The following is a 23,949-nucleotide window of genomic DNA, read 5'->3' as shown; positions in this document are numbered from 1 at the left end:
CCATGCTCTGCAGAGACACCGGGCAGCTGGAGCTGGGGACCAGCAGGCACTCCCATCCACTCCAGCGCCTGGCAGGAATGGGGTCAGCAGCCTGGCAGACAGTGACGATGTCAGGGAGCTGAAAGGAAGCAGGAGGCATCAGCCACAGGACGCAGGGCTTTCTCTGTTGCAGGTCTGGGAGGCGGTGCTATCACCTGGGGCTGGTGCCACAGGGCTGGGGGCTGCCAAGGCATGCCAGGAGGCCAGTGCGGGTACCTCCATCTGTGTTGCTTCCAGCCCTGCCAAGAAACGTGAAATGGCACTTCTGTTTCACAGCAGTGGCAGCCACAGCCTGGGGGGGCCTCACTGAGCGCCTGCTGTTGGCACTGATGCTCTCCCCGAGTCCCCATCCCAGCACTGGGGACTATGTCACTGGTAAGGCTGGGGACGTGCCCATCCCTGGCTGTTGCTGCTGGCTCCCAGTAGCCAAAGCCCAGGTGGGGATGCCGCTTTGTGTGCTGCCTGTGCCACGGTCCAGATGTTTTTGGGAGCAGAGACATGCACTGGGCTGGGTCCAGGCAATGGGGATGGCCTTGTGAGATGATGCTTGTGGTGAACGTTGTCACCGTAGTGCAGAGATGTTGGGGGACAGGCATCCTGCTTGGCAGCTGTCCTGTGGGTGAGCCCAGGGCAAGTGTGCAAGAGTGGCATGCTCCTCATCTTCTGCTGTTCCTGCAGCTGCTGCTGTGGGAGGATGAGGCTATCCCTGGAGGGATGGAGCCTTTCCCAGGGAAGAAAGACAGGTTGTCATTACTGAAATGAGTCTCTGTGCACAGCCTGGCTTTGAGAAGGGGGTGCCCTGTCAGGGGAGGTGGAAGGAGGATGGCACTGTCCCCATTCCTCACATGAGCTGCCTGGGATACAGCTGCGATCCTGGCATCTGAGCAGATGGAACACCCCCAGCACACTGCCTGGGGCAGGGGCTTCACTGAGGGTCCCCTGCCGAGACCCGGGGGTGACAGGGGAAGAGCAGGAGGGTGGGGGTAGCCAACCCTGCTGGGCAAACAGCCCTGCTGGGGTGTGAGGCTCCATCCTCGCCTGTCACCACATATCTGGTCACCATGACAACAGACAGGGAGGCAGGCGGAGCGGGCTGGCAGCCCTGGGGGGAGCAGGTGGAGGCCATGGGCACGGGCTGGCACACGGGCACCCTGTGGGTGAGAGGGGGAAGCTGCCAGGATTCATGGCCTGTGTGATGGGGAGAGAGGCTGGGCAGCACTCAGCCCAGGCACTGTGAGCTCCCCACTGTCCTGCTCCCGACCAAATACCCACGGGAGGCACACAGCGGGTTTGTCTGGGGATGCGGGCACTGCAGCACCGCCGGGCAGCCCCTGTGCCAGCCCCTGTGCCAGCCCGTGCCGCGGGTTTGGCACGGCAAGCTCTAGCTGGTGATGAGCTGAGTGGGTGAGTCATGCTGCTGCCCGGAGCCATGCCAGGCAGGACTGGCAGCAGGGTCTGCACCCAGGCCGCTGCCGGGCTGGTGGCCTCCTGGGAGTGGCAGGGACCCGGGCAAGGCTATGCCCCGGCACGGGAGAGTGGCAGCCTCCCTCTGTGCCATCAGCACAAGGGATGTGCTCCTGCCCTGGGCACCTTTGGGGGCAAAGGGGAGTGGGGGGGTGCAGGCCCCTCTCTAATTGTCCCATCCTTGGCTGGCTGGTGGGGCCCTGGGAATGAGGTGAGCAGTCTCCGGGAGCAGGGGCACCCCCCGCCCTCCCCGGCCCACGCGCCCACTCGCGCCAGCAGCTCTTGGCATGCAGGGAGTGTGTTCCTGGCAGCCCGGCCCTCTCCCATCTGGTATTTATCTCCTTCCCGAAATCCCTCCTGCTGCGGGGGGGATGCCCGGTGCCGGGGGGTGGGGGGATCTGGGCCCCACTGCTCACTCTGCAGCCCAGGGAAGAGGCTGGGCTGAGAAAAACGGGGCTGGAGGCAGAGAACTCCCCCCCCACATCCCTACCCCAAAAATGCATGTGGGTCACAGGCCTTATTGGGTCCTCTGGGGCCTCATGTCTGGCTGTGAGTCCTGGGGGCAACCCTGCAAAGGTACCCTTGGCCCAAGCAAGCCCCCAGCCTGGCAGCAATGGTGGCCACTGCCCTGGGGAGGGGGCACATCATCTCCCTCCAATCCCAACACTGCTTGCCTGGCTGACAGTGGCCTGCCAGCACTGTCCCCCACCCCCAAACCCTGGGTGCCCCAAAGCTGCAGGAGCCAGGAGAGCCCGTGGGTTGCCTGGGCAACTGCAGCCAGGCAGTGATGGGGAGCAGTCCAGGGGAGAGTTACCATGGAGACCCGAGGAGCACAATCACCTTGGCAACGGTCCTGTGTGTCCTGCCACCCCCCATCCAGGGCTGCATCTGGAGGAGATGCACCTGGGCTCCATTGTGAACCTGGGCCAGCTCCTTGGATGAGGAAGGAGGGGAGGCAGTGGTGCCCACCCCTCCAAGGGGAGAGCCTTGGCTCCCAGCACCTACCCAGCCCCCAGCTTAACGGCGCGAAGGAAGAGGCGAGGCCGAGCTCGGCTCCTTGGCTTTATCACTCCACATCACTGCAAGTCATTCCCACACCTGATCCTGTCCGGGAGGTGAGCAGGAAAGCTGTGCAGTGGGGCTGGACACGAGGGCAGGCTCTGGGGCACCCTAAAGCTGTTCTCCTTGCAGAGAGTGACAGAGGGACGTAAATCCCTCTTGGTGATAGAGCAGCTGGCAAAGGGATTCCTCACTGCCAGCCCCTGGGTGTCCCCAGTGTGGCCTGGGCAGTGGCTGTAGGAACATGGATTGGGGTGGCAGGACAAACGGTGGCACCAAGGTATGCCACTGAGGTTTGGGTCTCTGCCATTTCGCTGTGCCTGCTGTGTCCCACCAGCCCTGGTCTTGCCCTCATAATCCTCCCCATAAAACCACACACTGGAAAAAAAACCACAAGGGAGAAGTCCTGCGTGGCTTTTGGGAGGTCATGGCTCAAAAAGGGACACCAGTCCAACAGCTGGCAGCCAAAGTAGTGCCCCAGTGTGGGGTTGGGGTCTCAGCTCCTTAGCTCAGGCATTGTGTAGATTTTCTTGGCAGACAAAGGGAGGATGAGGAGGCTGTAACTCCCCCCCTCCCTAAAACAGACTGAAGGGCACACCAAGACCCCTCCCTCCCAATAGCAATTGCACAGCTGCACATGAGGAGACAGCTGAGATTTCGGCAGGCTCCAGGCTCGGCTGAGTTCGTGCTGCCCCTCCCTGGGCACCCCCAGGTGCTCTTAGGCCTGGTAGAGGGGCACCACGCGGTCAATGGGCCCCCGGCAGATGGGGCAGAGGCGGGTAGGCAAGGCCTGGAAGCAGCGGAAGCAGCAGCAGATGTGGCCGCAGCCCAGGAGGACGCACTCGCGGGGCCGTGACAGGCAGACCACGCAGGAGTCCTCGGGTGCCCGGTCCCCGGCCTCCTCCCCATCCAGCTCCTTGTCCTGCTGCCGCCTGGGGCGGGAGCGGCGGTAGGCGCGGCACAGGGCGTGCAGGAGGACGGCCAGCCCCGCGGCCGCGCACAGCAACGCTGCCCCCTTCCAGAGCCCGCCCGCCGACTCCAGCTCCGACAGCACCGTCTGCCAGTCCCCCAGGCACAGGAAAAACTCGCCTCCCCGGGCCGGTGGCTGGAGGTGCAGGGAGCCGTCGGGGTGCAGGGACAGCTCCCCGATGCCCGTCAGCCCAGCCCCGACCCGCAGCATCTCCTCCGTCTCCAGGATGCCCTTGGGCTTCTCCCCGAGCAGGTACTGGCCCAGCAGGTCACGGAAGCCGTGGGTTGGCTGCTGAAACCGCTCGTACACCATCTCCAGGGGCAGGCAGACGGCTTGGAGTGGGCTCTCCACACTCACCTGTGTCACTGCCTCAGGGCCTGGTGAGGCCAGCAGGAAGGGGACGGTGTAGATCTGCTCTGAGAGCACCCGCTCGCTCTCGCTCCTGCAAGTGGAGAGGGTTGGGGTGTGGAGAATCACAAAATCAGTTAGGTTGACCTCTGAGATCATCACGTCCAACCTACAGCTGAATACCAGCTTAGCAACTAAACTATGGCACTTAAATGCCATGTCCAGTCTTTCCTTAAACACCTCCAAGGATGTAATCTCCACCAATTCCCTGGTGGTGGAGCCTCCCACTCTCTGGACAGCTCATTCCAATGTCTAACTGTCCTTTCTGTGAAGAAGTTCTTCCTAATCCCTAACCTAAACCTCTCTGGAACAGCTTGAGGCCATTTCCTCTTGTCCTGTCACTGGTTGCCTTGGAGAAGAGGTCGATCACCACCTGGCTACAACCTCCTCTCAGGGGGTTGTAGAGAGCAGTAAGGCCACCCCAGCATCTCCTCCAGGCTAAACATCCCCAGCTCCCTCAGCTGCTCCTCACCAGACGTGTGCTCCAGCCCTCCACCAGCTCTGCTGCCCTTCTCTGGACTTGCTCAACGACCTTCCTGAGCTGAGGGCCCAGAACTGGACACAGGACTCAAGGTGTGGCCTCACCAGTGCCAAGTACAGGGGCATGACTGCTGCCCTGTTCCTGCTGGCCACAACGCAGAGAAGCTCTGAGCTCTCATCGCTGAGCTAAGCATAGGGACTAAAGTCTTTAACCAAGTTATTTGCTGCCTCTCACATGGCCCCAGAGGATGGGGGTCTGGACTCACTGCTGCAAGCCCACTCCTGTGGTCCCTTCCCATCACTCACCAGCTTTGGGCCAAGCTGTTCCAGATCAGCCGATGCTCCTTCAGCAGCAGTTTCTGGATCACGCCCTGCAGCCCCTCATGGTAGTGGCTGGTCAGTGCAGCCTGGGCTGGCAGCACTATGCCTAAGGACAAGGGATGTGGCATGGCCAAAAGAGATCCTGACCCTTGTCCCTCGTGCAAGGCCACAGGGTGTCCTTACCTTCCAGGGCAACATAAGGCAGGCACCTCCCCTCAGCTGCAGACACCAGGGCTGGCAAATCGTCATCGACCTGGAGCTTTGGGGCCTCCTGGAAGAGCATGGACTGAGTGTGAGCACGGGCAGGGACAGGTAGCAAGTGGGCCAAGAATGGCTCTGTGGAGATCTCTGGCAGGATGTGGCCTGCTCAGTCCTGCATGTCATGAAGTCACCAGAGGATGGAGCAGGCTGCAGGCATCAGTGTGTGCACTCAAATCAAAGTGTGGAGGGCAGTGGGGAAGGTACAGTGGGCAGGAAAGAGAGACAGGGCTACCTGTATGCGTGCCACGACTCTGGCTTTCCTCCTGTACAAGTAGTAGAAGAGGCCAGAGAAGGCAAGGCTGGAGCCCAGACACAGCAGCTCCCCCGGAGTGATGGGTTTATCCATGGTGCCAGGCTTGGGCGGCAATGCCTGCAAGGTGAGCATGTTGTGTGGGGAATGGGGCCGTGTCACACATGATGGGGACATCCCACTGCCCTTGTTCCGAAGAGAGGGGTGTCCCTGCATCCCTGTCCCCAAGGTGGGGCTGTCTCATTGCCCCGGACCCCAAGGCAGGGATGTTCCTCCGCCCCTGTCCTCAGGCTCTGCTGCCCCAGGGCCAAGCCTGCCCACGGCACCGGCGGGGATAGTTCACCTCCAGCACCCCAGGTGCGCGGTACCCGGCTCGACCCCGCACCCCCGGCCCAGCAGGGGCCCAGTCCCGCACCCGGGATCGGGCCGAGGCCCAGAACCCGTGACCCAGCCCGGGGCCTGGCCCAGGCTCCCACCCAGGTCCGGCCCACCGATCTCTCCCGGCCCAGCCTCCGGCTCGATCCCGGCCCGGCCCCGCCGCCGCGCCCGGCCCCGCTGCCCCCGTACCCCCGAGGCGCCCAGGCCCGGACCCTCGCCCTGCCGCGCTTCCTGCTGGGAAATGTAGTCCAGCCCTCGCGGCGGGGCGGCGGGCCTTCCGTGACCGAACTACCCCTCCCAGCATCCCTCATGCCGAACTACAGCTCCCGTCATGTCTTCCGCCGCTCGCGGGTAGGACCACAACTCCCAGCAGCCCTTGCAAGCGCCTCGGTCCGTTGCTGCGGAGTCCCGCGGGGTCCCGGTACCGGGGAGTTCGGGAGACCCCAGGGTAGGGCTGGGGCCGCGCTGTGCGGGGCGGGACCGGCCGGGGCGGGTCCCGGGGGCTCGGAGTGGAGGCTTGGGGCAGGTTGGGGTCACCCGCTCGAGGCAGCGGGACCCCCGGGCTGGGCTTTACCGGGGACTCCCGCGGCTCTGGCTCGTCCCCACCAGCCTTGCGGTTCCTCCCCACACCTCTGCTTCCCTCATTCAGGGAATGTCCATCCAGACATATCATCCCCCGCTCCCCTCCCTCGGGATGTCTCACCTCCCCCGCGTCCCCAGCCTTGGAGTCACCCCCCCACCGCTCCAGATCCCACCTCTCCCCCCGCCCCGACACCGCGAAGGACCCGGAACTGCTGGAGTAAGTGGAAACTGCTTTTAATCGTTAAATAAACTCGGCGACAGCCACCCACAGCTGAAGGCACCAGAGTCCCCGCTGCCGCCCGCTGGTCCCAGCAGAAGTGGATGGGGAAGCCAAGCTGGACTGGGAGAGGACAAGGGAAGAGCGGAGCCGGGTGGCCCCCAGCCTCCATCTCCGGCAGGTTGTTGGGCAGGAGCAGGGGGATCTTGGCTCTGGTGCTTTCCCTGGGGCCCCTTTGACCTGCCCGCCTGAGGCGGGGGGCGCAGCACAGGGGACACTGAGCTGTGCCCGACTCAAGCACATCAGGGCTGGGGGGCAGAGCTGCGTTTTGGGGGTGCTACAGCCTCTCTGCCGGCCGTGTTCAGCCCCAAGCTGTGGATGGGGCTGCGGTGGGTGCCTGGTGTGGGGCCGTGTGTGCCGGGGAGGGTGCAGAAGTGGGGTGTGCAGAGTGAGCACAGGAGCGGGACTTCTCTCTGCCCGTGGCCAGCTCCGGCAGCCACTGAGGTCTGGGGAGGGGGGGCACAGCAGAGCATCATCCCCTCTGTCCCCAGCACCCTCCCCCTTCCTACCACACCTCACAGTGCTTGCCGGGGTTCATGGGGGAGCCCAGGGGGCAGCCGAAGTGTTCGACAAAGTCCCGGGAGTTGCTGAGGGTGCCGATGACACGGTACTTGTCGGGGCTGTGGGGGTCGGTCACTAGCCCTTCGTGGGAGCTCTCGGGCGTCCGGACGGAGCACCACACCTGACGGAGCAGGAGCAGCCTCAGGGATGGGGACAGAGCACCCCCCGGTGCAGGATGGGGAGCTACGGGGTGGCTCCGAGGAGCCAGAGAGGGACGGGAAGCCCATATTCTGGCTCCGCCCTACCTGCGCAAAGCCCACGAAGAAAAGCTGGTGGTTGGTGAGCCCCAGGGCTGGCAGGCGCTTCTCCTCCCCGTTCTTCTGCAGCCAGGACTTGTAAGCCTGTGGGAGAGCTGGCCTGAAGCGCCGGGGGGGGACAGACAGGCACGGGGGTCCGTGTCCCCTCCGGATGGCGGCACTCACGTTGTAGGCTGCCTTGAGCCCGCCGTTGTCGGCGATGTTCTCGCCCAGTGTCTGCCGCCCGTTGACCTTCTCGCTGTGGACGGTGTAGTGGCCGTACTGCTCTGTCATGCACGCCGTCCGGTTCTTGAAGGCCTCCAGGGAGGAGTTCTGCCACCATGGCCGCAGGTTTCCCTCTTTGTCGTACTCCCGTCCTGCAGGACCGAGCTGTGGGTTGGGGTGGACCAGGGGAAGCCGTCCCCCTGCAGCCCCTCTGCTGCAGGGGTTCCCGAAGCAGAGTGGGGTGTGGTGGGGGAATGGCACCGGGGGATGCCGGGGGACCTGGCACCTTGGGTCCACGCCCAGGGGGAAAGGTGTCCCCCAGCCCCTGCTGTGGGCAGGCTCTGCCTGGGGCTCTGCCATGTACTTGGGTCCCCAGCCATCCCCCACTGCATTCCCACTATGCCAACCCAGATCTCTGACCCCCAATTCACTCATTGACCCCATGTTGGCTCCAGGGCTGTGGTGAAGGCGCAAAGCAGAGTGGATGTGAGAGGGACCCATCCCATGCCCTGGAGGGAGGAGGATGAGAAGGGGGCTGGGGCTGCAGACACTGTGTCCTCACCAAGCGGATGGAGCGAAAGCTGCACAGAGAAGCCGGGGGAAGGTATCGGCAGGTGCCACCTGGGGAGACAGGACAATAGAAGGGGGGTGGCCAGGGGGGCACGAGCACACATGACGCAATGGATGGCAAAGCGGGACCCCTGTGCACCCAGGGCACCCCTTCCCCACGCCAAGGGCAGGGACTGGGGGGGGACAGGAAGGTGACGGGGGTCGGGGCCGACGCTGCTTGTAGGCTCTCACCTTGGTCATCAAATGCATGCGTCAGCTCATGCCCCATCACCACGCCGATGCCACCAAAATTAAGGGCTCTGTGGGGCCATGGGAAAGAACCAGGTAAGTACAGGATGTGTTAATGATACTGTTGCAGCCCACCCCATCTGTGTGTGGGCATCCAGTGAAACTCTGCTCCAGCTGGGACCCAGCTGGGAGTCAGTCCTGTTGGGGACATTGGTGGCCCTAAGGGGACTTTGCAGGTGGTGTTGACTGCAGGATGTAAAGCCTTGAGGGACACTCAAGCTCTCCAGGGCTTTTCTTTGTGACTGTGGGAGGCTCTGTGGCGTGCTGGCCCTGATCCAACCCATGCCTCCAGGAGGTGCCCCCCATGCCAGACTCACTTGGGGTGGTTGCGGGCATAGAAGGGAGCCTGGAGGATCCCAGCAGGAAAGACGATCCCGTTCTTGGTGGGCAGGTAATAGGCATTGACAGTCTGTGGGGTCATGCTCCACCTGGGGCAGGGAGATGGGACAGGGAGAGGGGACAGGCAGGGAGATGGGACAGGGAGAGGGGACAGGCAGGGATGCGTCCCCTCTCACCCCAACCCCAGCACCTTCCCGTGCCATTGCCCACCACAGGGCCCTGCCCAGGGCTGACACTTTTGCCCCCATCCTGTTACCAAGGGACCCTGTCCTGGGGACAAGCTACAGCTACCACAGGTGACCTGTGCTACTACAGGTGACCTACAGTGCTGTGCTACCCCACAAGGGTGACCTCCTCCCCACTGAACCAGTGCCATCCAGGCACCCAGGACCACATCCTTCTCCCTGCCCCAAGCCCACCCCTTACTGGTCGCGGTTGGGGGGTTTCCGGAGCTGGTCAGCCATCACTTTGGCAGAAAAGTTGTAGAAGTTGAGCATATTTTGGAAGAAGGAGTCCTCAGAGACCTCGTACTGGTGAGGAAGAGGAAGGATGAGGACAGGTCCACACCCTGGCCAGGATGAACTCAGTACTGGGGTGGCTTTGCATAATGTCCCAAATAGGGACATTGCTCTACCATGGGGCCCCCCAGAGCTTGGCATGACCAAGCCTCTCCCCAAAAGCCAGGTGCCCCCTACCCCATCGTAGACATCGTCCAGCTCCTTGTTGTCCAGAATGAAGTCAGGGAAGCCAATCATGTCGTAGATGGCATCCGCCTGCATGGGGAGAGGCCCCAGCAGTGAGATGGGGAGGTTTATCTGGGTAGGGTGAGGTTTCCCATTCACTTCCCTCCCTGGGGTCACCTTCTCCTTTGCAGCCTGCCTGGTCTTCTCGTCCATCCAGTCCAGCTGGTCCAGGGACACCTCGAAGGCTGCACGGATCTCGCTGATCATCTCCTCAGCCTGGGGAGGGGAGGGAACGAAGATGCCCTACCCCCAACAATGCCTTGGTGGGGACAGGGTGGACAGGATATAACCTCCCCAGGGCTGGGGGTCCCATTTCCCAGCTCCCCGCCTTCCAGCCCTGGGGCTTGGGTGGAACGGGATTCCCGCGGATGGTGGTGGGGAGGGGATGGGGACAGAAGTAGTCTCACGATGGCCTTGCTGTCCCGGTCAAAGGTGGCTTTGACGAAGAGGGAGCCCAGCGCAAAGCCCAGTGTGTCATCCGTGTTGGAGATGCAGGTTTGCCAGCGGGGCGTGCAGGACTGTGGGAGTGAGATGAGGGTCAGTGAGACCCCCAGCCCACTCCCCTGCTCCCCGGCCTTCACCCAGCCTGGCTCTGCCTCCTCATCAGAGGGGAGATGCGCAGCAGCAAAACCCCCATCCCAAAAGATGGTCCCTGGGTTCCCTCGGAAGCATCCAGGTTTTAGCATCCCAAGGGCATCTGAAGGACAGAGGAGGTCCTGGCTCTTTCCAGGCTGAGGGCAGAGGATTCTGATCCCAGGGCCCTCCGTTACCTTCCTGGTGCCATAGAGTGTCTCCAGCAGCCTCTCCTGGGCTGTTTCGAAGCGCTGGTCCAGGCTGGAGGCCGTCTTCTGCACCAGGTTCCAGATCAGGTAGTTGTTCAGGATGCTGCGGGGGCAGAGAGATGCTGCAGCTCACCATGGTCTATGACTCCAAGACACTGATGAGCCCAAAAGGTACCCCTGCCATGGGGGCCACCGCCAGGGATATGAAGGAGCCTCACCTCCTGTCAGTGTCATTGATGAGGTCAGAGACCTGCTGGAGGTAAGTGTCCCCATACACCACCACAGGCTCTGTGTCCGCCAGCTCCAGTGGGGCCAGGGCGTAGGACAGGTAATCCAGCCAGTCAATGGCAGGGGCCAGCAGCTGGAGGAGACACAGGGATGTGGCACCAGGGGCTTGGCATGGCTCTGCTGCATCCTGCTCAGCATGGAGGGGATCTCCTGCGGCAGGAACTGTGTTTTCTGGGAAGGACCCGAAGTCCCTCACCACTCCAGATCCTTCTCTGCACCCAAGCACCCCTCCTGCTGCTCTTAATGCTGCAGGACAAGGAGGGGACCCCTGGACCCCACAATGCGAGGCGGCAGGTTCCCCCAAATGGTAACAACTGGGGGGGATGGGCACTACTCTTCAACACCCAGTGCACGTCCCGCAGCAGATGGGGCTGCCCAGAGTGTCCCAGAGTGGGGACAGCAATAGGCACAGACCCCTCGGTGCCCTCTGGACGTCTCCCCATATATCCCAGAAGGGTGTCCCCAGGCTGCTCTGGGCCATGCCCACCTGCAGCTCGGCGATGCTCATCTTGTGGTAGATCTTCTCGTCATCCCGCCGCTCAGCCTGGGGCACGGTGATGTTGGCCAGCTGGGTTTCGAAGTCCAGCACCTGCTGCATCTGGAGGCGGGTGGGCTCCGGGGTGCCCCCCAGCAGCGTGCCCAGCTCCACCATGTAGTCCAGGTATGCTGCCAGAACCTGTGGGACCCCAAGCCTTGCCTCAGTGCTGACCACAGCTCATCCCACCTCCCTGGGGTGGGCACCCAATAGGCAGGATGGAGATGCCAGGTTCGTCCCAGTGCTGCTCGAATCCCATTCCAGTGGAGTTCCCCTGATTACTGTTGGCAGCATACCCAGCACCCAGCCTCACCTTCTCGTTTGCAGTCTTGTTCAGATAGTAATCCCGGGATGGGAGGAAAAGCCCCGACTGGTCCACCTGAGGGGAGAGAGAGGCAGCACAGATATTCCGGTGTCCCCCGGTGTCTGCCACCCCTGGGTGCCCAGGTGCCAACCTGGATGATGTTGCTGTTGGAGCTCTTGGAGTCTGCACCCACATACACCGTGAAGAAGGGAGTTGCCCGGTATGTGCCTGACACGCTCTTGAGCACCTCCATGAAGCTGGTTTGGTTCCAGGAGCCAGTGATGTTCCATCCCCCAATCTGCCAGCAGACAGAGCCGGCACCTCAAGGAGGGATGGGATGCAACCCCGAGGGCTGTTCCCTCCCCGGTTACATGAAGAGCTGAGCAGGAGGTGTGCTGGGCTGAGCCCTGACAGCTCGGCTCACGTGTGGGTGTCTGCCCACCTTGTCGATGAGCTCCATAAGGGGCTGGGAGCCCAGCTCCTCTATCCTCTGCTCCTTGAGGCAGGACAGGTAGTACCGCTGGGTCTTCCGCTCTGCCTCGCTGCTGGAGTTGAAGGTGGCGTTTTCTGCGAGAGGCTGTGGGTCAGCCCCAGTGACACAGGGGTCACCCCCTCCGTGTTTGTGACCCCTTGGTGCCCACCTAGGAGATGCTTCATGATGGCCTGATTCTGGTCCCAGATGCTGTTGAAGGTGCTCCACTTGGAGCGCCCGTTGGGCAGCGGGTTCCTCTTAATCCAGCCCCCGCACGAGTACTGGTAGAAGTCCTGGCATGGGTCCATCTCTGTATCCAGGGCCTCCAGGATCTTGCTGGCCACCCGGACACAGGCATCCGTCAGGCACGTGCTGTGAGAGGGATCTGGCAGGGAAGGCATGCCTGGGGCTGGGCGAGTGTACTGGGGAAACTGAGGCACGGAGCGGGGCCAAGCCCTGTCTGTACCCCAGGATGGGCAGAGCACCTGGAGCAGGCACCCTGGGCTGACCCAGCACTCCTCATCCTCCCGTGTCCTCCAGGGTGTGGGGACACCACTGCCAAGGCTCCCTACCTCTGCGGTACTGAATGGCCAGAGTGACGACGGCGACGCTGAGCAGCAGGGCCAGGGAGACGGCGACGGCGCAGAGCACCAGCTCCAGCTGGCTGCGCGAGGCCAGGCGGCTCAGCAGCGTCCCCGGCCCCTTCCGAAACCCCACCTGGGCAGGGAGCAGGACCTGCCATCGCACCATGGGGGGGGGCGAACATCACTGCCCCCCCTTCCCTCCCCGCCGCTGCCCAGTGCACACGTGGCTGCATGAGGAGATGGGGACCAGGGCATCTCTCCCCACCAGCCCTGGCAAGCCGGTGGTGGGTGCTGGCATCCCCGCCCGAGCCACAAGGAAGGACGATCGTCCAGGCACACGCTGTGCCGCATTTTGGCTGACTCCCAGTACATCCCTGGGGACAGCCAGGTCTGGCTTGGCTCCCAACCCTGCTCCCACTGCCCACCTGGTTGCAGGCAGGCCCCAGAGGGTGAGGAGGGGGGCTAGGGAGGATGGAGAGGGGAAGGATGGAGGAGCCGGGGCAGACCTCACCTCCACGCTGTCGGGAGAGGCGCTGCCATCTCCCGCTGGCTCCGGCCCCTCCTCGTCCTGCAGCGTGGCGCGCTTGTAGTTGGGCATCTGCTACGGGAGGGAGCGGGCTGGAACAGGGGCGTGGGGGGAGCCGTTCCCCGCCCTGCCACACCCTCTGGCTCTTATGGCAGGGACCGGTGCCTGCTCAGTGAGTACACAGTGGGGCTGAGGCAGCCCCTGACCCCTCTCAGTGTGCCTGGGCTTCCCCCAGAGGTTGTCCCCAGCCCTGTGTGGCCCTGGGGAGCACAGGGAGAGCTGCTAATGAGGGTCTCAGGGGCTGTCACCGGAGCATCTCTCTGCGTAGCCATGGCAGCTGTGGGATCAGCCCTGCCGACAGGTGACACATCGCCACGGAGACATGGTCCCCGTCACCAAGCAACCGTTTCCTAGTACTGCTGTCTCACCCCTCCTCTCCTGACTGGAACTTTCCATGCAGATGTGCACAGGTCTGAAACATCTGGAAGTGCTTCCAGCCCCATCCTGGCTCCGGGGGTGACCAGGACTCAGGACAGAGTGTGCGAGGGGAGAAGGGGCACTCCAGTGTGTACCAGCCATCAGGGCAGGGTCCTCCTTACTCCTGACCTCGCAAGGCAGCTTGCACAGATCCAGCCGTGAGGGCTGCTGAGGACTCAGCCAAGAGGGAGGTGGTGGAGTTGAGCCAGCAGCATTGGAGGGGGGGGGGGATAAGCTAGAAGAAAATGCTAGAGGTTTTGGTGGAAGAGAATCAGCAATGCTGCCAGTTGTGAGCTATCCTTAGGCTTCAGAGTTAACGCCTGGGTGGGTTGCAGCTCACCCTCCAGTCCGTGCTGCAGACTAAAGTGAATGCCCAGGGCTGCCTGCAGGGCTGCTGTCGTGGACCAGGAAGGAGCTGGGGCGAGACGGATGATGGGCAGGGGGGAAAGCAGAGAGAGTGCCTCATGCCCAGCTCTGCCACACTGCTGGGATGGGGAGGGGGCATTGCCAAGGGCTGCAGCAGGAGGGTGGGATTGACAGTTGGCAGGAGCCCCCCACCGAGTTGGGCTCCTGGAGGATGCTGGCATTAGGAGGGATTGCTCAGCATCCTGTAGGAGCTTGGCCAGCCAGGCCCCCCCACCACCCCAGCTCCCCTCAGCATCCTCCTTTCCCCTTTTGGGTGGTCCTCATCCTGGGCAGTAGCCAGCACCCCCTCTCCAGCATCTTCTCTGCGCATCCTCAAGGCAGGAGCCTGTTTCTGGGGCTCTTCCTACCTCCTCTGTAGATCTGAGATCTGTGGGGACAGAGCCCCCTGCCCCTTCCAGAGGTGCTGTCTTGAGGGTCACCCTATGAGCTGCATTACTGTACCCCGGGTACGCTTCATGCCTCGGTGGAGCGGGGTTTGTGGGGCCGTGCTGAACCACCCCAGTTCCCTCTGTCCGATCCCAGGCAGGGATTTGGGGGGGGGGGGGGTCGTCCTTCTTCCTCCACCATGGGGAGAACGACCCTCTAGCCACTCAGTTCCCTTAGCCCCGGCACCACACAGCCCTTGAATCCCATAGGCTCTCGCCGCCCCCTGTAATCCACCAGTCCCCCCCGCCCTCCCTCCCTCTGGTTTCCGAAGCCCCCGCAGCCCCTTCCATCTCCTTGAGCTCTCCAGCCCCCGGGCTCTCCTGTGCTCCGACCCCCTCCTGTCCCCCTCGCCAAGCCCCTCGCTGCTGCCCTCCGTCCTCCCCTCCTCTTGCCCCCCTCCCTGCCGCGCCGCTGCCCCGGGCACTCACGGCGTGTCCAAGCTCCTGTAGGGCCACGTTCATCCTGGCCATCCCGGGCCGCCTCCCGCCTAGCTCCGCTCCCCGCCCGGGCCGCGCCGGGCCCCCGCTGCCGCCGCAGCGCCGCCTGCCTCCGCCGCCGCCATGGCCCGCACCGGGCGCCGCGCTGCCGCCAAGACAGGCACCGGGGCCGGGCAGGGATGGGGCCGGGCAGAGATGGGGCCGCGCCGGAGGGATGGAGCCGCAGGAGCTGAGATCGGCGGCGCGCGGACCGCAAGCACCGGGCGGGGGCGACGGAGGCCGGCGGCCCGGGAGGGGCTGGAGCGGAGACCCCGGTGCCCAGCCCGGTCGCCCCGCTCCGCTCCACTCGGCCTGGCCCCGCCACCAAGGTGATCGCCGTGCGCACGGGAGGAGCTTCGCACCGGCACCCGCACTGGTATCTGCACCGGCACCGCCACTCGCACCCCCAGAGAGCCGCAAAAGCACCGGGGCGGTGAGCCGCAAAGGCACCCGCAGCCGCCCTCACGACACTGGCACTCGGACCGGCGCCCACACCGGCACGGGCAGCAGAACTCGGGCTCACACGCGGCTGCCCGCAACGGGCACCGGCACACGGACACAGGGACACAAGGACCGGCTCCTGTCTTCAGCACTCAGAGGGGCACCCCAGCGCCGCACGGTACTGGTCACTGGCACCGGCAGCGGGTAGTAATGGTGCACAGCCGCAGCGGCACCCCCTGCTCCGGTACCCGGGCACACATCCCAGTGCACCGGCGCCCGCACAGGTGGATGCACACACGCACACTGACACCCCATCCCCGGTACCTAGAGGATGGCACCCCGATGTCACCCTCAGGCCCATGCCACAGCACACGCACACAGGGGTGCACAGCCATGGTCAGAGCCTTGGTGGTGAGCGAGGGGAAGGCCGTGGCTGTGCACAACCTCACACCTTGCCTTGACAATTCCCAACCCTGTGTGACCACCTGTCCGGGACAGGCCGTCACTGCAGGTCACCCGCTCGGTGCCCGGGGTGCTGCTGCACAGGGGGTGAAAGTGCCCCCCGGGGTGCCTGGCGGGACTGTCGTGCCCAAGCTGTGGAGCCGGGCACACAGCATGGCACGTGTGAGCAGGAGGGGTGTGTGTGCACACAGGTAGTGGGGCACCAGGGTGCCCACGGGTGTCTGTGACATATGGGGGCCACGGCAAGCCTGCCAGCAATACTACTTCACTTGCCCAGGTCGGGCGGCAGCGTGGCCCATGCCAGGGCGGCGGAGCCCCGGCTCTCCAGCTGCCAGTGCCGTTGCCGGTATCAGCGTCAGTGCCGGTGCCGCTGTCAATACTGGTGCGTCAGTGTCAGTGTCAGTGCCGGTACCGGTGTCGGTGTCAGTGCTGGTGTCAGTGCTGGTGCCAGTGCCGATGCCGGCGTCAGTGTAGGTGCCCGTGTCGGTGTCGGTGTCACTGTCAGAGTCGGTGCCGGTGCCGATGTCCCCGCACGTGGGGCCGCCCCGCCCCTGGCCCCGCCCCCGGCGCGCGGCGGTGCCGTCACGGCGTTGCGCAGGCGCGGTGCGGCGGAAGCGCGGCCGGGCGAACATGGACGCGGGCGGTGGCGGCGGGCAGAGCCGGGTGCAGGGCGGCCCCGGGGCAGGCGGCGACGAGAAGCCCACGCCGCCTTGGGGCCGGGACCGCCGGGACCCGCCCGCCGGGCCCGAAAAGGAGCAGGAGCTGGTGAGTGCCGCCGCGCCGCGGGCCGCAGCTGAGTCACGGCCCATTCGGGCCCGCGTCACCGGCGGGGCAGGACGTCATCCCGCGTCACGGGGTTGGCCGGCATCCCTCCGGGAACGGGACGTCATCCCACGTCGCGGGGGCGGCCAGCGTCCCTCCGGGGACTCCCTCCAGCGGGGACGCGTGACGGCGCCGGGACGTCATGGGGTGCCCGCGTGACGCAATTGAGGGTTCCCATTTCTGGGCGGGGGCCTGGGGGTCTCAGAGGAGTGTTGGTGAGGGAAGCTGTGATGTAACCAGGGTGTGCGTGTGACGGTGGGCACTATGGAGGGGTCCCCGCTTTGCCCAGCATGGGGGTGACCTTGGCTCTGGGGCTCCCCATGGGCTGGGGGACACAGCCTGTGAGTGAAGGGGCTGCTGTCACTGGGGTGTCCCTCCGCTGGGCCATGATCTGACGTGCTGCTCTCTAATGGGTTGTTTCCATACAGCACAGAGTAATGGGGGAGGTGCGTCTCACACCCCAGGAATGGATGGTTTCTTTGGGAGGGTATCCCCAGTAACATGAGCGCTGCTCCACCCTGGCAGCACTGGGACAGGATGATGCCCTGAGCAATGAGTGTGTCACTGTCCTGGTGCCCCTGTGGCTTGGGGTGACATCCCTGCCTCTGTCACACTGAGACTCACTGTGCTCTGCACCCTTAACTCTGCTTTCTCCTGTGCATTTTGGCAGTCCGAGGAGGACAAGCAGCTGCAGGATGAGCTGGAGATGCTGGTGGAGCGCCTGGGGGTAAGTCTGTGCTGTGCCCCTCAGCAAGGAGTCCTGGCCAGGATTTGACTCTCTCTGGCTCCACTTGTTCCTAGTGCAGTGGAGATGGGGGGATTTTACCTTGAGTGGGGTGGGGCCCCTCCTTGTTTGCTGTGATCTGTCCCCCAACCTTGCTGCCAGTCTGACTTGTGCCCAAGAGACCTCTGTGTCCCTGGTGTGTAAGAGGCTTTCTGCCCTGCTGTGCCCTCCTTCTCCAGCTTTTGGGCTGAAGGAGGCAGCCCAGAGTGGGGGGCTGCTCTGCTAAGAGCCGTGGCTGTGTTTGGGGAGGGCTGACGAGGTGGTGGCTCAGGAACCAGCCCCTGACAGCCAGCTTCCCTCTGCAGGAGAAAGACACGTCACTTTACCGCCCAGCCCTGGAGGAGCTGCGGAGGCAGATCCGCTCTTCCACCACCTCCATGACCTCCGTTCCCAAACCCCTCAAGTTCCTACGGCCCCATTATGGCAAGCTGAAAGAGATCTATGAGAACATGGCTCCAGGAGAGAACAAGGTAGAAACTCTTGGCCCTACCATCCCATGTGACTGAGGGGACAGTGCTGGGGCAGGCGATCCCAGAGCCCTCTGGACCCTGGGATCTAACAGCAGTCTCTGTGACTTGCTCCAGAGGATTATAACTTGCCAGGATGGTACCTTTGCCACCTGTGGTGGTTTGTGGGCACAGGGAGGGTGTTGTGTCCCTGGTTGCCCCTGCTTCCCTGTTCCTGGCCTGTGTCTGGAGCTCTGCACTCTTCCTGCAGCGCTTTGCAGCAGACATCATTTCTGTCCTGGCCATGACCATGAGTGGGGAGCGTGAGTGTCTGAAGTACCGACTGGTGGGCTCCCAAGAGGAGCTGGCATCTTGGGGGCATGAATATGTCAGGTAAGCCTGAGTGGGACCAGAGCTTGGGGAAGGATAAGGGGTCAGGGGAATTTTCCTGGAGCGCTTTGGCTCTGGCCGGTCTGGAATGTGTCTTGACTAGCTGGTCAGGTGTTCAGCTGCCCCTGTCACACCTGCACATGTGTCACTTCATGCTCTATTCGCAGGGGTTTCTAGCTGCAGAGGTCTTGCTGCCATGGCCTCTGAAATCTCTGCTCTTAACCCTGTTCCTCCTCTGGGCTTGTCCCTTGTAAGCTCTGCAGAATGTAGAGCTTCCATAAACAGCACAACCCTGGCTAACTGGGAGCAGCTGCTCTGCATTCTCATGGCTCAGTGAAACTGGTTTTTGTAGCAGTGATGCCCCTTTGTTCCTGCAGGCACTTGGCAGGAGAGGTGGCCAAGGAGTGGCAGGAGATCGATGAAGCTGACAAGGCTCAGAGGGACACACTTCTCACTCTGGTCAAGGAGATCGTCCCCTACAACATGGCCCACAACGCAGAGCATGAGGCCTGTGACCTGCTCATGGAGATAGAGCAGATGGACATGCTGGAGAAGTACATCGATGACAATGCCTACTCCAAAGTGTGCCTCTACCTGACCAGGTGAGGGGGCTTGGCAGGCTGAGGTGTTGGACAGGACCTGATCCCTGTTGGGCCAAGATTGCCTGATGTGGTTGTCACCCTCATGTCTGTCTCCTCCTTAAAGCTGTGTAAGCTATGTCCCGGAGCCCGAGAACTCGGCTCTCTTGCGCTGTGCCCTGGGCATCTTCCGCAAATTCAATCGCTACCCTGAAGCCCTGCGCCTGGCTCTGATGCTCAATGATGTGGAGCTGGTGGAGGACATTTTCACTTCCTGCAAAGATGTGTAAGCAGAGATGTTCCCTGCCCTCTGGAGCCTTTGCTTATCCTGTTGGGGCAAGGTTTCCCCATCTGGGCAGAGACAGGTTGGATCTGTCACTGCTGGAGATGTCTGGGGGTTTGGATTGAGACTCTTGTCCCTGAAATGAGGATGGGCAGGAGTGGGTCATCTCTATATGCCTTGGGCAGGGCAGGTTGGCACACTGCTTGGTGAGCCTGTGTTCGTGCTGGGGCTTGCTCGGTTCTGGGCACTCAGGAAGCTCCTCCCCTCTGCACAGAGTTGTCCAGAAGCAGATGGCCTTTATGCTGGGCCGCCATGGGGTCTTCCTGGAGCTGAATGAGGATGTGGAGGAGTATGAGGACCTAACAGAGATCATGTCCAATGTCCAGCTCAACAGCAATTTCCTGGCCCTAGCCAGAGAGGTGAGTGTCCCAGCTGGGAAAACCACCCTGGGCTACCTCCAGCTGTGGCTGCCCTGTCTGCCAGGCTCTGTGGCAAGATTTGAGAAGAAATCCTTCATCCCTATGATCTGGGCCAGACACCTCCTGGAGAGATTGCCATTGTAGGATGTGCTGGCCAGGAGGTAACCCCCTCCTCCCTTGTTTTGCAGCTGGACATCATGGAGCCCAAAGTGCCGGACGATATTTACAAAACCCACCTGGAAAATAACCGTAAGGGCTTGTGTTGTGGCTTTTATCGTCCCTGCCTGTGGGGAGTTCCTGAGGCTGCCAAGCACCTCTGAGCCTGTGTGGTCAGATGTGTATCCTGAGGTGGGCAGATGGCCTGTTCATGGTCTCTGACCTGTGAATTTGGGCTTCTCCTTTCTGTTGGTGGTGGGACAGGTCCTTGTTCCCCTGTGGTGTGGGATGGCTGCATAATGGAGGGCTGGCAGGGCTTCTGTTGCTGCTTTCCTCACTATGATGTTTTTCCACAGGGTTTGGGGGAAGTGGTTCCCAAGTGGACTCAGCCCGGATGAATTTGGCCTCCTCCTTTGTGAATGGTTTTGTGAACGCTGCCTTTGGACAGGACAAGCTGCTGACAGATGATGGCAATAAATGGTTGTACAAGAACAAGGACCATGGTGAGCGAGCTGGCTGGGCAGGGCTGGAGGTGCCTCTGGGCTTGGGGTTACCACCCTGTCCCTTTTGCGGTGAGGGTGGCTGAGCTGGCCCATGTCCCTGGCTACCACAAGCCCCAGGCAGGGCACATCAGTTCAGGCCTGATGTGGGCCTTTCTCCCTTGGGACCACAGGGATGCTGAGTGCTGCAGCCTCGCTGGGCACGATCCTGCTGTGGGACGTGGACGGGGGGCTCACGCAGATTGACAAGTACCTGTACTCCTCAGAGGATTACATCAAGGTCAGTGACAGATCCTGGCTCTGTGTCTGCGTGGGGCAGTCCTGCTGTGAGCTGGGTGTGCAGCTGGCTAGAGATTGGTCTTTGCTTTGGTCCCCTGTGCAGCTCAGCTCCTGCACAGAGAAGGGTTGGATGCTCTATGCTCCAGGCTTTTGAGCATCTCACAGCAAGGTGTGGATCTCTTGGGGACTGCCTGAAGCACCTTGGGGGCTCCTGTTGTCACAGAGCTACGAGCTTTGGACTGCTCAGCTGGATCCAGAGTGGTGTTGCCCACCTTGTACCAACTTGCACATCTTGGGGAGTGGGTGTGATGCGTGAGGTGACATCAGTCATTGGCTGGCAGGGAGCTTTGTGTGTTGGTGGCTAGTGTGTGATGGTGCTTCTGTCTTGCAGTCTGGAGCCCTCCTGGCCTGTGGCATCGTCAACTCAGGGGTGAAAAATGAGTGTGATCCTGCCCTGGCCCTCCTGTCTGACTATGTCCTCCACAACAGCAACACCATGAGGATTGGAGCCATTTTTGGGTAAGGGCCTGGCCTCAGCCTGCCTGTGCTGCACGGGGTGCAGCTCCTCCCTCACACCCCTCTGGACTCTCTGCAGGCTGGGACTGGCGTATGCAGGCTCCAACCGTGAGGATGTCCTGACTTTGTTGCTACCTGTGATGGGAGACTCCAAGTCCAGCATGGAGGTAGGTGGTGAGGCAGGGTTTGCCTGTGATTCCTGCTTCCCCATCCAGTGCCCCTGGAATACAGATGCTGTGCCAGAAGAGCATGACCCTATTTTCCTTATCTGAGCTGCTGCCACAATGGGATTGCAGCTGATTTAGGAGTGTAGGAAACCATCAGGTCTCCCAGTAGCCCAGATTTGCACAGGAAGTGGAGACCAAGGGTACCTAGTGCTGTAGGCCAGCTTACTCTGAGCTGTCCCTGTGTATGACACGGCTCCTTTCCCCTTCACCAGGTGGCTGGTGTGACCGCCCTGGCCTGTGGGATGATATCAGTGGGCTCCTGCAATGGGGATGTCACCTCGACCATCCTCCAGACCATCATGGAGAAATCAGAGACGGAACTGAAGGACACATACGCCCGGTGGCTGCCACTTGGCCTGGGCTTGAACCACTTGGGTAAGGCTGGGCAGTGCCAGTGGCTCATGGGTTGGGGGATAGGTTGGGAGCACCCCTCCACCACTGTCCTTTAACCACCATGACACCACCATAACCACCGTTCTTTCCTTGACAGGGAAGGGAGAGGCAATTGAGGCCATCTTGGCAGCGCTGGAGGTGGTGTCAGAGCCATTCCGCAGCTTTGCCAACACACTGGTGGATATCTGTGCCTACGCAGGTGAGTTGGGCTGGTTGGGGTCGGGGGAGGCAGGAGCAGGTCCAGGGCTCTCTGCCTGCTGATCCTAGTCCTCCACTTTCCCTCCAGGCTCAGGGAATGTCTTGAAGGTGCAACAGCTCCTGCACATCTGTAGTGAGCATTTTGACTCCAAGGAGAAAGAGGAGGACAAGGACAAAAAGGACAAGAAAGAGAAGGAGAAGAAGGAGAGCTCAGCTGACATGGGGGCTCATCAGGTGGGGAAATGGCTAGGATGTGTGTTCCTGGAGCAGGAACTTGCTTTGGAGGGCTCCCTAAGGTCATTGTGGTGTCAGAGCTGAAGGAAAACAGCTCTCCGCAGGATCCCCTGCTCACCCTGTCCCCCTAGGCTTGGGGTGGGCACAGAGATTTAAGAACTTGGTAATTGGGCTGGGTGCTCCCTGCCTAATGCTCAGTGCCTGTGTCCCTGCAGGGCGTAGCGGTGTTGGGGATCGCGCTCATTGCCATGGGTGAGGAGATTGGTGCGGAGATGGGCCTGCGCACGTTCGGCCACCTGGTGAGTGTCACCAGGGGGACAGCACAAAGCTGGGAAGGGACCTCGGAGCAGAAACTGTTTATTGCCTCACATCTCAGTAGAGCTTTCTGCGCTTGGTGATCTGGGTCTAACACCCACCTCCCCTCTGTGCAGCTGCGGTATGGGGAGCCCACCCTCCGCCGTGCTGTGCCCCTGGCCCTGGCTCTTATCTCAGTCTCCAATCCCCGGCTCAACATCCTTGATACCCTCAGCAAGTTCTCCCACGACGCTGACCCCGAGGTCTCCTACAACTCCATCTTTGCCATGGGCATGGTGGGCAGTGGTAAGCCTGGGGACAGCTTGGTTTGGGGTTTGTCAGGGGAGAAGGTGGGAGACCCGTGCCTTGTACACTACTCTTGCCTGCACCTCCTTGTCCCCAGGTACCAACAACGCCCGGCTGGCAGCGATGCTGCGGCAGCTGGCCCAGTACCACGCCAAGGACCCCAACAACCTCTTCATGGTGCGGTTGGCCCAGGTGATGATACCATGCTCACTGCTTGTGTGTGGAAGGGGAAGGTTGGGGTCCCTGTCCTGGGGATGTCACCCTCCTGAGGGCAGGGCTGGGAGTCCCAGGAGTTACTCCATCATTCTTTCATGTGCTTTCTCTGCCACACTAGGGCCTGACTCATCTGGGCAAGGGGACACTCACCCTATGCCCATACCACAGTGATCGCCAGCTCATGAGCCAGGTGGCTGTGGCTGGGCTGCTGACTGTCCTCGTGTCCTTCCTGGATGTGCGCAACAGTGAGTTGTGTGGGCTCTGTCCCCCCAGTCCTCTCTGCCCCACAGAGAGGCATAGCTCAGCCTCTTTACTTCTGTCTCCCCTCCAGTTATCCTGGGCAAGTCCCACTACGTTCTCTACGGCCTTGTTGCTGCCATGCAGCCCCGCATGCTGGTCACCTTCGACGAGGAGCTGCGGCCTCTGCCTGTGTCGGTTCGGGTAGGACAGGTAAGGGGCAGCCAGGGCTGGACAGGGGGTGCTCTGGTGTCCCTGTGTGTCCCTGGCATTGACCTTGCTCTTCTCTCACAGGCTGTGGATGTGGTGGGCCAGGCAGGCAAGCCCAAAACCATCACTGGCTTCCAGACTCACACAACACCGGTGCTGCTTGCACATGGAGAGCGGGCAGAGCTGGCCACAGAGGAGCACGTGCCTGTGACACCCATCCTAGAGGGGTTTGTTATCCTACGCAAGAACCCCAACTATGATGTTTGAGCCAAGGGGAAGCCGGGGGGGTTGGGTAGGTGGTTTGGGAGGGGAGGGAAAAAACCTAGTTTGTTTTTGTTACTGAGAGTCAAGGAAATAAACTATGCGGAGACTCTAACGCTGCTCTCCTTGTGCTGGAAGTGTGGGCTGGGCTCTCATCCCTTTGGGTGTGCCTGTGGCCCATGGAAGCTGGGCACAGTGCAGACCCCAAGATGCGGGGCGTGAACATAAGAGTCGTGGAGTGCCATGGGTACTCGTAAATTTCAGCATCTAACTGTGCCCTGTGTGTGTGTGCCTGGCACAGCCACATGTGCTTGGAGTGTGCAACTCCCCTTTAGCCTGGAGGGCCTGTACCTGACTGGGACTGCCCTCGTGGGGGGTCTTGGCTGGCAACTCTGAGCTTTCAACTGCCCTTCCAGATGCACTGGGCTCTGCCATCATTTGGTGCTGCTCCAGAGTGGGCACTGGGGTTAAAAGCGGCTGGGGAGGGGGAGATGGAAGCCACATGGGAAGTATTTTTAGCAAAGAGGAAAGCCCTGCCCTGTTTCCAAAC

The 23,949-nt window shown here is 62.1% G+C and overlaps 3 protein-coding genes across 7 annotated transcripts; 1 reads left to right on the top strand and 2 right to left on the bottom strand.

The window, feature by feature from the left end:
- Positions 1–2,552: 2,552 nt before the first annotated feature.
- On the bottom strand, positions 2,553–5,796 carry LOC104687979 (mitochondrial ubiquitin ligase activator of nfkb 1-A-like). The gene is made up of 4 exons (XM_010397276.3): positions 5,235–5,796; positions 4,925–5,012; positions 4,727–4,847; positions 2,553–3,974 (listed from the first exon to the last, which is right to left on the bottom strand). The coding sequence occupies exons 1-4, from the start codon at positions 5,466–5,468 to the stop codon at positions 3,281–3,283; spliced, it is 1,137 nt and encodes a 378-aa protein (XP_010395578.1). The 5' UTR covers positions 5,469–5,796; the 3' UTR covers positions 2,553–3,280.
- Positions 5,797–6,430: 634 nt separating this feature from the next.
- ECE2 (endothelin converting enzyme 2) lies at positions 6,431–14,817 on the bottom strand. Of its 5 annotated transcripts, none has more exons than XM_039557152.1 (19): positions 14,700–14,817; positions 12,928–13,017; positions 12,405–12,549; positions 12,002–12,217; positions 11,803–11,927; positions 11,512–11,658; positions 11,370–11,435; positions 11,009–11,197; positions 10,452–10,594; positions 10,222–10,336; positions 9,859–9,969; positions 9,569–9,667; positions 9,404–9,481; positions 9,135–9,238; positions 8,687–8,797; positions 8,313–8,380; positions 7,473–7,663; positions 7,296–7,391; positions 6,431–7,171 (listed from the first exon to the last, which is right to left on the bottom strand). In XM_039557152.1, exons 1-19 carry the CDS (start codon positions 14,739–14,741, stop codon positions 6,995–6,997), a joined length of 2,313 nt encoding a protein of 770 aa, XP_039413086.1. In that variant the 5' UTR covers positions 14,742–14,817; the 3' UTR covers positions 6,431–6,994. The 5 variants fall into 5 exon arrangements, with proteins under 5 accessions (XP_039413086.1, XP_039413084.1, XP_039413085.1 ...); XM_039557150.1 differs by having other exon boundaries at positions 12,928–13,014; positions 14,700–14,809; XM_039557151.1 differs by lacking the exon at positions 8,687–8,797 and having other exon boundaries at positions 14,700–14,811.
- A 1,425-nt stretch (positions 14,818–16,242) lies between these two features.
- Positions 16,243–23,514, top strand: PSMD2 (proteasome 26S subunit, non-ATPase 2). The gene is made up of 21 exons (XM_039557177.1): positions 16,243–16,415; positions 17,143–17,199; positions 17,562–17,726; positions 17,974–18,095; positions 18,470–18,694; positions 18,798–18,956; positions 19,228–19,372; positions 19,561–19,621; positions 19,885–20,031; positions 20,202–20,308; positions 20,699–20,826; positions 20,903–20,990; positions 21,263–21,425; positions 21,541–21,642; positions 21,730–21,875; positions 22,091–22,174; positions 22,307–22,475; positions 22,573–22,667; positions 22,810–22,936; positions 23,023–23,141; positions 23,223–23,514. The coding sequence occupies exons 1-21, from the start codon at positions 16,281–16,283 to the stop codon at positions 23,403–23,405; spliced, it is 2,727 nt and encodes a 908-aa protein (XP_039413111.1). The 5' UTR covers positions 16,243–16,280; the 3' UTR covers positions 23,406–23,514.
- The last annotated feature ends 435 nt before the right edge of the window (positions 23,515–23,949 follow it).

This window comes from Corvus cornix, chromosome 9 (genome assembly GCF_000738735.6).
Source record: "Corvus cornix cornix isolate S_Up_H32 chromosome 9, ASM73873v5, whole genome shotgun sequence".
Taxonomy (NCBI): Eukaryota; Metazoa; Chordata; class Aves; order Passeriformes; family Corvidae; genus Corvus; species Corvus cornix.
This window is presented reverse-complemented; position numbering and strand designations above follow the sequence as displayed.